This window comes from Triticum dicoccoides, chromosome 3B (genome assembly GCF_002162155.2).
Source record: "Triticum dicoccoides isolate Atlit2015 ecotype Zavitan chromosome 3B, WEW_v2.0, whole genome shotgun sequence".
NCBI lineage: Eukaryota > Viridiplantae > Streptophyta > Magnoliopsida > Poales > Poaceae > Triticum > Triticum dicoccoides.
This window is the reverse complement of record NC_041385.1, coordinates 674377995-674388488: the sequence shown is the minus strand read 5'-3', so window position 1 is coordinate 674388488 and position 10494 is coordinate 674377995. Positions and strand designations below refer to the sequence as shown.

Here is a 10494-nt window from a genome sequence, read left to right as displayed (position 1 = left end):
TGAATCTGCATGCATCCGGTAAACTTAGCACTGAATTTACTCGTGCGTTCCGCTGATTGCTTGCCCGTAATTAAGTTCCTCTTGCTGCTGGCATGATCAGAAATCGCTGTGATCTTTGGCTGTGTGCTGCTTGCATCTGCTGATCTGAAATTGCCATTCGTTGCCTGATCGTCAGAAGGATCAGTTATTGGGGCTATTTGTTTGGAAGTTGCGTCTGTTAGTACCGGTTGCCGTGAAAGATCGGGAGGCTCAGCGGCTGCATCATAGCCCATATCAGATTCAGTTAAATTTTGCCCATCTGTCAATGTCATTTACAGGCGTGTCTATAGTCGGGCAGGGCCAGGCCACCGGCCACGCCATCAACGTCGCCGCGGCCAGCGGGTACCACCTGCTTGTGGTCAACGCCTACTCGCACACCAAGGCCACTGCATCTGCTGGCACGGTAATCCTGTCTCTCCCTTTCATGGTAGGAGGACATTGTTGGCGCATCTTCTACTGCCCCAAAGGCGCCCCGTCGGACTGCGCCGAGGACTCTGTATCGCTCATTCTTTTCCTCGTCGATAAAAATGTTACAGAAAATCTGAAGGTGCAGGTTGGATTCAGTTTCCTCGATCAGCATGAGAAGCAAGACTCGGCATATATTCGTGCAAAAGAGCCATGCAACTTCTCTAGCGGTAATCCATGCTGGGTTTACAAGAATTTCGTGAAAAGGGATGCCCTTGAGAAATCAAAGCATCTCAACGATGATTGTTTCACCATCAGATGCGACCTTGCCGTGGTACCGCCTCCTACCATACAAGAGCTTATCAGCAACCTCCTCATGTCCAAGGAGGGCACTGACGTGACATTTAACGTTGGCGGCGAGACGCTCACTGCACACCGGTCTGTGCTTGTTGCTCGGTCTTCGGTCTTCAAGGCAGAGCTATTTGGCCCCATGAAGGTAGGCGCGGTTGCCAGTGTCATACAAATTGAAGACATGGAAGCAAAAGTGTTTAGAGCCTTGCTAAGCTTTATTTACACCGGCTCGCTACCCGAGATGGAGGTAGACATGCTGCAGGAAAGAGAAGCCCAAGAAGCATTGTGGCTGCAACACTTGATTGCGGCGGCAGATAGATACAATCTACAAAGGCTGAAGGTACTATGTGAAGAAAAGTTATGCAAACTCATAGACGTAAGCACGGTGAAGACTATTTTTATTCTAGCTGAGAGGCACAATTGTGGTGGATTGAAGGATGTATGCCTTGAGTTCCTCAAGACACCGTCTAATTTGAAGGAGATAACGGCGGCTGACGTCTTCGACGACATAATTAGAACATGCCCCTATCTTTTAAAGGAGCTCATTGCCAAGCTTGCTTCCTAAAATCCACAAAAACGGTTAGTTCCTGAAACCTACGTTTCCAAGTTGAAGCCTTACTTTCTTGCCACCATTCTTGTTCACCATTTGATGTAGTACCTTCATGTTGTTTGAGTAAGACATTTTACTTGCATGCATCGTGTGTTCTAGATGCATGACTGCTTCCCTATTTACCTAAGCGACGCACCATCCTATGTTGATCTGCTCCTTTTAGCCAAGACTTGAACCATCTTGCTCATTTTTCTTCTCTTTCAGGCAGCAGATCAGGTGGAGGCGATGGGATGTTCTGGACAGTGTAACTGCATGATGCCTCTCTGTTCTCAAAGATATTATTACCAAATTTGCTCCCTTCAAGGATTCCTAGTTATGGATTGTACTAAGTGTCAGGTTCGGTTCAGATTTCAGAACATGTCCTAAATTTTGTCATATTTGAACCACCATTCAATGAATGGATACAGTTATGACTATTGCTTGTGGTCGATTAAAAATGGACTTAATGGTTAAATGTTTTTTAGTTTATATTTTATTTAATAATGTTGCCAAGCGCAGACGTAAAATCCTTGCTCTGCTTTTTGGGGGAAAGCCACCATGAAGAGCTTTATTGATTGGATAAAAATATTCCTTGGCCTATTTTGTTTACGATTTGTTTTGATTGGCGCAAAATCAGGAACTTAATTGAGTCCGATAAAACAAGAGTCCTAGTCGTGTTCATCAAGTGCTTTGCCTATACTATATCCTAGAAGTGTAGGTGCCCTTTGCTCCGCCGGTAAACAATAATGAAGAATAAAACATGCCCTACCTCCAAGGGCTTTAACCACTGAATTGCCGTCAAGTTTTAGTCTTCGTTTCTTAGATGTGTGACAAAGGGTATCACTTTTATTCCATTAAAATTTAGTCATGGTTACTGTTAGAGTTGTGTCGAATATTGTGTACACGGTAGGTTACAGTTGGACTCTGAGTAGTATTGTGTTTACATAGGATATGAAGTCGTGTCCTAATAGGACACTTGTATCCTAAGCCTCTCATATATAGCGGGGTACACATACGATGTAAGGCCAACTCTACCGCGCGACCCCAAACGGACGTTCGTTTTGTCCGGTTTCTATCCGTTTGGGTAGGGATTTAGGGTCGTGTCCGGGCCTGTCCTGGGATGCGGTGGCCGTGCGCCCAGCGCGCGGCCGCATCCATTTGCCCCATCATGTCCGTCAGGGCAAAAAATGCCCAAATTTGCATCAAAACTAGTTTCCAACCCAAATATTTGTCTGAAAATTAAAATAGTTTTACAGCCCAATTGAAATTGTCTTTAATAAAATAGTTTTACAACCAAATCAAAATTGTCTTGACTGAACATAAATTGGACCAATACATCTATTGGTTGCCAATGTGATCCCAGACGTGCTCAACCAAGTCATTTTGAAGATTCAAATAAGTGTGCCAATCACGCATCTCACGGTGGAATTAGACAAACTGTTCAAATGTGGCCGGGTCTTGGTGCAGGGGCTCAATATTTTCACCTTGATAATCAAATCCTTGGTCGAAGATACTCTCATCACGCTCGTCCTCGACGATCATGTTGTGCATAGTCACACAAGCAGTCATCACCTCCCAAAACTTCCTTTCATCCCATGACAGTGCAGGGTTTCGAACGATACCCCAGCGGGATTGAAGCACACCAAAAGCACGTTCCACATCCTTTCTAGCACTCTCTTCCATTTGGGAAAATCTCTTTCTCTTCTCACCTTGGGGTTTCGAGATTGTCTTCACAAAAGTTGACCACTGAGGATATATACCATCTGCTAGATAGTATCCCTTGTTGTACTGGTGGCCGTTGATCTCAAAGTTGACAGGTGGGGAGTGGCCTTCTGCAAGCCTTGCGAAGACTGGAGAGCGCTGCAGCACGTTGATATCATTGTGAGAACCTGCCATGCCAAAAAAAATGCCATATCCAAAGATCTTGCGATGCCATATCCAAAGGTGGGGAGAATAGGGGCGGCGCCGGCGGCGGGGCGGGGCGGGGAGAGAGGCTTAAGCGTTGGGAGCGGAGGGACTGCTAGTGTCCCCGGCAGGCGGGCCACGGGGGGACAAGGGCGTGCGTCGCGGCCGTCCGCGCGCGTCCGTTTCACCCCAAACCGAGCGCAAATTTGGGCCGGGGATGGGTCGAAAACGGACGGAATCCGGACATTTGTCCGTTTGAGGCCGCGCGCTGGGCTGCCTCTTTTGTCCCTTTTACCCCAAACTGACGGGGGCGGACATGATAGGGTCGCGCGGTGGAGTTGACCTAACATATGCCAACATAATAGCACAGGCGCGCAAGAGGGAGCCGGCGGCGTGTGCCGGCGCCCGGGTGGCCGGTGTACGGTATTGTGACGGTGTCACGGGGAGGAGCGCTCGTAGTCAGGCCTCGGAAATGTAGCCATATCGGTGAACCTCGTTAACAAATCTCGGTGTCGTGTTCGTGTGATTGCTTGGTTCTCGGTTGATCGACGATATGCCTTGGATTTATTCTAACAAGTGGTATAATGAGCTAGGTTGTTCGAAGGCTTCGGATCGTGTTGATTCAGAGGAAGGATTGATTTTCTAGATCGGTATCATCTACACAGAAGTTGTCGTAATACAATATGTGTTGCGCGGTTGAGATCGATCGGAAGAAGTCAGGCAAACAGCAGTCTCGGCGAGTTGCGGTCAGAATCAGATCAGATGGCTCGGCAGCGGCGCTTGGTTCGGCGCTTGGAAGCCGCCAGAAGGAGCGTGTGGCTGAGGTGCGTGCTGGGGCGGCAGGCTTGGAGCGTGGAGTGCTAGCGATGCTAGCCCGTGTTGGAAGCGCGAGCACGTGGAGGCGCGACTGCCAAGCTAGGCTGCTCGGGAACACGTACAACGTTGAAGCTTTAGTGAGATTTGTTTGGACCAAAAGTGGACCGAGTCCACGTATGACACGGAGATTGCCAGGAAAATCAATTGGTGAAGAAATCTATCAAGGGATATGGATCCATCGGATTTAGCAGGAGACATTGACATGCGGAGTTGAGGCCAAGGCAAGAACAAATTCACGTACAGTCAACTGGTTGATTTGTTACTAGTAGTAGACAAGTTCTGTACTTGGCATCGCGCGGGAAGCTCGGGCATTTTTCTTTTCAGAGTGTCAAGTATATGAAGAACCATGGTGTCATCGGATACTAGGTTTGAGGTGGAGAAGTTCATGGAACTGAAAACCTTGGGTTATAGCAGGCATAGGTGAAGGATTTGTTGGCACAACATGGATGTTTGAAGGCGTTGCGGGAAGTCATGTTAGCTGAGATGAAATTATCATGTGATTGATGGAAATTCGCGGAAGCCTCGAGCGTGTCATACAGTCGAACGAGTTCGGCTGGGTCGGACTAGGTAGTCTGACGGATCGACGCAAGTCGGTTGGTATAGAAGACGGTGGTGGAATCGATGACGACGACATAGGTGCGTGATGCTGATGGTGACCGACTTCTGGGCGTGGAAACACACGGCACGGGCCTGAGTGCTTGTGTAGCTTCGACAAGACTATGTCGCAGGGTTGATTCAAGACGGTGCACATGAGAGCTTGGAGTCGACGGGGCGTGAGGGTGGACTGATCATCTACCATGGAGTCATGTTGAAGGTGAAGCTGGATTGAGGGGCTACGGTGTAAGGATCCAGAGAATCGAAGCCTATTCGGCGGGAAAAGCGAGGGACACGTAATTCGGATTGGACCCCAGTGGTCTGATGGAAGCGTGAAACTCGTCATCGGTCCGTGATGACCGGTGGTACTCTGCATAGGGGGTTGAGTGGTGTGGGTTCGTGACCCTTGAGACTCGACCGGGACAGTAGAGGCTCGACGAGGTAATAGCGGCGAGGCGTGCGGTATGCACGGTGCATGGAGACGGACCAGGGCTCTGGTGGTCATACATGTGGTGAGACAACTGCGAATTTGACTCGGGATGACTACAAGCAATGGTGAAATTCTTTCAAGTTTCAGACAGGCGGTCAAAAAAGGAGCGGTGATGTTGAGTTCAGGTAATTCTTATGTGTGACACCCAATATGTGAGTTGTTCACTTTCACGCAGGTCAATGATCGGTGTGTGATGGCATTAACGGATACTCCGGAAGTTGGGAGCACAATGTAGAGTAATGAGGTACTTAATTTTGCTCGAGTGTTGACTGTGGTCAAGAAAAGAAGGGACTACAAGTTGCAGGTGGAGTCATACGGAGTCTTTAGAGTAGCAGCGGTGCTCATGGGATAAGCTCAAGTCCAATGTACATGAAAGTTTGACGCATTGACAAATTCAAGGTGGTGGAGAATATTCGCCAAAGTGAAGTTTGTTAGAGTTGTGTCGAATATTATGTACACGGTAGGTTACAGTTGGACTCTGAGTAGTATTGTGTTTACATAGGATATGGACTCGTGTCCTAGTAGAACACTTGTATCCTAGGCCTCTCATATATAGCGGGGGTACACACACGATGTAATCTATGCCAACATAATAGCATAGGCGCGCAACGGGGAGCCGGCGGCGTGTGCCAGCGCCCGGGTGGCCGGTGTGCGGTATTGTGACGGTGTCACGGGGAGGAGCGCCCGTAGTCAGGCCCCGGGGATGTAGCCATATCGGTGAACCTCGTTAACAAATCTCGGTGTCGTGCTCGTGTGATTGCTTGGTTCTCGGATGATCGACGGTATGCCTCGGATTTATTCGAACAGTTACATCAACATATAAAACAAGAAAGTGTGCATTGTGTCAAGACAGCTCACAAACATTTTACTACGTTCATTATAATCAAAACAGCTCTCAAAATTCTTGTGCCTTCTAGCTTGCGTCTTATTCTGCGAAGTGCGCTCACAGACAACAATGTTAGATAATGGTGGGCAAACATGCAATACTTTCTTTCGGTAGCGTAGTTCTACGTGATCCGGTTATCTTGGGATCGGCATTGTTTAAGAGCTACCTCACCATCTTATATTATTTGGCCGTGTACTTGATTTGATGTTTGCTTTATATATAAAGCATGGTGAAAGCATGTTTCCAAAACTGGAAATACTTTGGAGTCTTGATAACCACTAGCAAGAAAAGTCGGTTCCAAATTCTTTAGTGTTTTCGAAACAGGCAATTCTTTGGAAGGGGAGCCTTGGTGCAATGGTAAAGTTGTCACCTTGTGACCATGAGGTCACGGGTTCGAGTTCCAGAAATAGCGTCATGCAGAAATGTAGGGAAAGACTGCGTATTATAAACCCAAAGTGATCAGACCCCGCGTCGAACCCTTTTTCGGATCCCGCGCAAGCGAGAGCTACGTGCATCAGGCTGCCCTTTAAGAATATAATATATGAGCCCCAATCAGAAAGTTTCCTATTTTATTTACACAAGCAGTTCACCGGAAAGGGTAGAAATAATAGGTGTATAAAGTGAGAATAATCTGCTTAGAAACGATGAAGCACATCCACCCAAAACTGTATGTTAACCATCACGTAAGCAAACCTAGAGCTTCAAATACTGAAGCACATAAGATAGCTAGATACGGTGTTAACCTCCCAGTGGCGAGGCATATCTGGTTGGGTACTCCCCTGTAAACATTTTCAGCAATTAATAAAGTCTAGCTATCTTGGCTAAAAAAACATCAGTAACACATGATAACTCATGTAGACAAAAATTAATCCTGACATTGCAACATCATAAACTGGATAAGTGCCGTGGAATTCAACCTAGTAATGGGGGCGATTGCAAAAAAAAGCAGAAATGATTGGCCAAAGTAAGTTCTGTTTGGACATGACCTAAAAAGAGGCACTAAATTTTCTTGAAAGAAATGCTTATTGTACTAAGGGACATGGAGACTCTTAAGTGCAGTTCCTTGAGTTGGCTAATGAAAAGAGGAAACAAAACCACAAGAATAGGTGAATAGTTTTTTTTACTTAATGTGATTTTTGGTCAAAATATTAAACTGAGAAGTATGCATAGAACATGAAAGTGTCTCTTGGTAAGAATTAATGAAAGAAAATATGTAATGAAACATCAAGGGAATTATGTGATGGATATGATCGCACAATCTAAAGTAATATAACCAATCAATTAGCAAAATATCGTGGTTTAAATATAATGGGAAGACACGATCCTGACCTTGCTTACCAAATAGGCATTCCTTTCAGGAGAACATCATCAAGATAGCAAAGTAAGTCTATTGTGCACCAAATACTTCCAATTTAGGAGAACATCATGATGATAGTTAACTAAATCAAGTCGCACTGAAATCACTAATCTAATAGACGTGCATTCCTTTCGCAAAAATAAAATAAAATAATAGACATGCATTCCTTTCTAAATAAAGTGAAAAATGCAAGGTATGTCAAGATCATATTACCAGTCAAAGAAAATACTACATAAAACTGGACGAGGTGTAGATGGCAAATGACATGTCTTAAAACTTGGAAACCAGCATCAGATCGTCTAGGCCAAATGTTATGTTTTATAAGAATCATGCAGGAGATAGATCTCATAGAATAGTGAGCTATTTTTTAATTACAGACAAACATGGAAAAAATCTTAATTGGGATCTTGCAAAACAAACACGAGCATATCTACAAATAGATGGGATCAATAGTCATTAGAGACCACTATGTGAGAAGACAGGATTTTACAAACATGGCAACTCACCGAAAAAATGTATAAAGCAGAGAAGAATTCATTGGCAATGCATCTATAGAGTAGATGCCAAGCGGTAAAACAAAATCATTGTCACTTTCATGGTAATAATTTTCCCTTGCAAATAAAAATGTTACAGAGGGCCCAACTCAACAACAAGAATTATGTATCTATTCACAAGAGGAGGTTACTTATTACTTACTACAAGTATATACTCATATTGGGAAAAGTCAATAAACCAAAATACCCAGATACGCAGGAGCACCATAATCGGCCAAACTGAAACATATTATCACTGTGATTAGAATGTGAACTCTGATAACATGGTTTAGCATTTTTTTAATGATTTTTGAAGTGTGTGAAAACTGAACCTGCCACTATTGATGCTACGAAAGGGCAGCACACTCAGTTTAGAAAAGCTTGATGTGCAATATTTGTAATGAAAACGAAGAGTTTAAGGAAGGCTATACATGATATATGAACATACTTTTAGTCTTTATTTCCTTGAATACAAAACAAATAATTTTGTTCTAATGCTTGTCTGAAGCTGACAGTTCTTATTTGTTGGACCTACAGGCTACAGTCCTTTGCTCTTACTAGTAAAATACAATAATACTGTTTTCTTGAAGCCGCAAAATAGCAAAACATTAAATCTGAAATTCCAAACTCAAACTAAAATGTATGGCGGTTGCTGAAAAAGGTAGCATGGTTCAAGAAGACGTTGAGTTGTATGCAAGCTACGAAGTGGAATGGGGATGCTACTACCACATGAAACCCAACTAAGTACAAGGCTACATTAACAATCAAAAAAAAAATAGGTCACCCTTGTATAGCCTGATCCAAACTGACAAGACCAAAAGGACAAGGAGGTATGAGTTTTCGAGATCTTAGGTTATTTAATCAGGATTCTGCGTGGCGATTATTGACAAATCCAGATTCACTTTGCGCAAAATTGATGAAGGCCAAATATTATTCTCATGGACATATTCTTGACACGGCCTTTTCGTAGTCAACGTTGGTGACTTGGAAAGGTATTATGCATGTTATTAAACTTTTAAAAGCGGTGGGGGGGGGGTTTATGTGGAGCGGTTTTAATGGATCTAGTATAAATATTTGGAGAGATAACTGGCTACCAAGGATTTCTGGCCTAAAAATTCTGCTAAAAAGAACAAAACCAAAATTAAAAGGGTGTCTGAGTTATTCATAAGCGGGTTGGGGAGATTGGATGTGAATTTAATCAATCACTTGTTCTACCCCCACGATACCGAAGAGATTGTTAAGGTGCATATTCAATCCTCGAGGGAGGGCGGTCTTATTTCCTGGCACTATGTGTGGGAGCTTCTATGCATTGGGCCTGTCCTATGAGAAGGATGGTTTATTTTCCCAAAAAAGGCGTATAATCTGGCACTAATGTTCAAGGACTACAAAGAGGATTGTGGGCAATCAAGTGGAGGTGTTAATGGATATACACTAGTAGAAAAAGGGCATATTGTCCCGGTTCATAAGGGCCTTTAGTCCCGGTTCTGGAACCGGGACTAAAGGGTCGTTACTAAAGCCTCCCCCTTTAGTCCCGGTTCTTACACGAACCGGGACTAAAGGTCGTCCACGTGGCCGCTGCCTGGAGGTCCACCTTTTGTCCCGGTTGGTAACACCAACCGATACTAAAGAAATTTTTTTGATTTTTTTGATTTTTTTTTTTGAATTTCAAATTTCTGAATTATTTTAACCTCTAATCTCTAATCACCCCTCATCACTGCTCAATTTAACCTGTAATCTCTAATCACCCCTCATCATTCCAAATCATCTAACTTCCCGGACGGTCACTCATCCTCTCACTACTCCAGCCTAAGCATGATTAACTTTCGGGTTCTATTCTCCATCGTTTCCAAGTCTGCACTTGTTGTTTTCCTGACAATAGTAAGATGTCAATTCTATTAACCCTCAGGAATTTAGCTTGAACATGAAGTCATACATTTCACTGTTTGAGTTTGAAAACTATTGTTCTAAAAAACAATAATTATTTAGTAACACTAATATTTCTTGAATAAGTAGTTTGACCATTGTTTGACCATAGTTTGACCAGATTTGACCAAAATTCAAAAAAAACTGAAATAATTATTTAGTAACACTAATATTCTTGAATAATTATTTAGTAACACTAATACTTCTTGAATAAGTAGTTTGGCCATAGTTTGACCAGATTTAACAAAAATTCAAAAAAAAACTGAAAGTTGAGCATAACTTTTTTTCCTTTTAGAATTTGAAGATTCTAAAAATTTGCAAACAGGCCATAGGCAGTCAAAATTGGATGTGGATTTTTGTGCTGATTTTTTTGATATATTATACTTTTTTCTGACATCGTATGCAAAAGTTATAGTTGTTTTACATTTTCCCTATACTTTTTGCAAAACATGTCCAAATTTAAGTTTTTAAATTTTCCTAACTAGTAGATGTAGTAATATAACTACATCTCGAAGAATTTTATTTTTTGAATTTTTATATTTTTCA

At 43.3% G+C, this 10494-nt stretch overlaps 1 protein-coding gene across 1 annotated transcript; it reads left to right on the top strand.

The window, feature by feature from the left end:
* The first annotated feature begins 304 nt into the window (after positions 1-304).
* LOC119281800 (BTB/POZ and MATH domain-containing protein 1-like) lies at positions 305-1360 on the top strand. Its single transcript, XM_037562228.1, has one exon. The coding sequence runs from the start codon at positions 305-307 to the stop codon at positions 1358-1360; it is 1056 nt and encodes a 351-aa protein (XP_037418125.1).
* The last annotated feature ends 9134 nt before the right edge of the window (positions 1361-10494 follow it).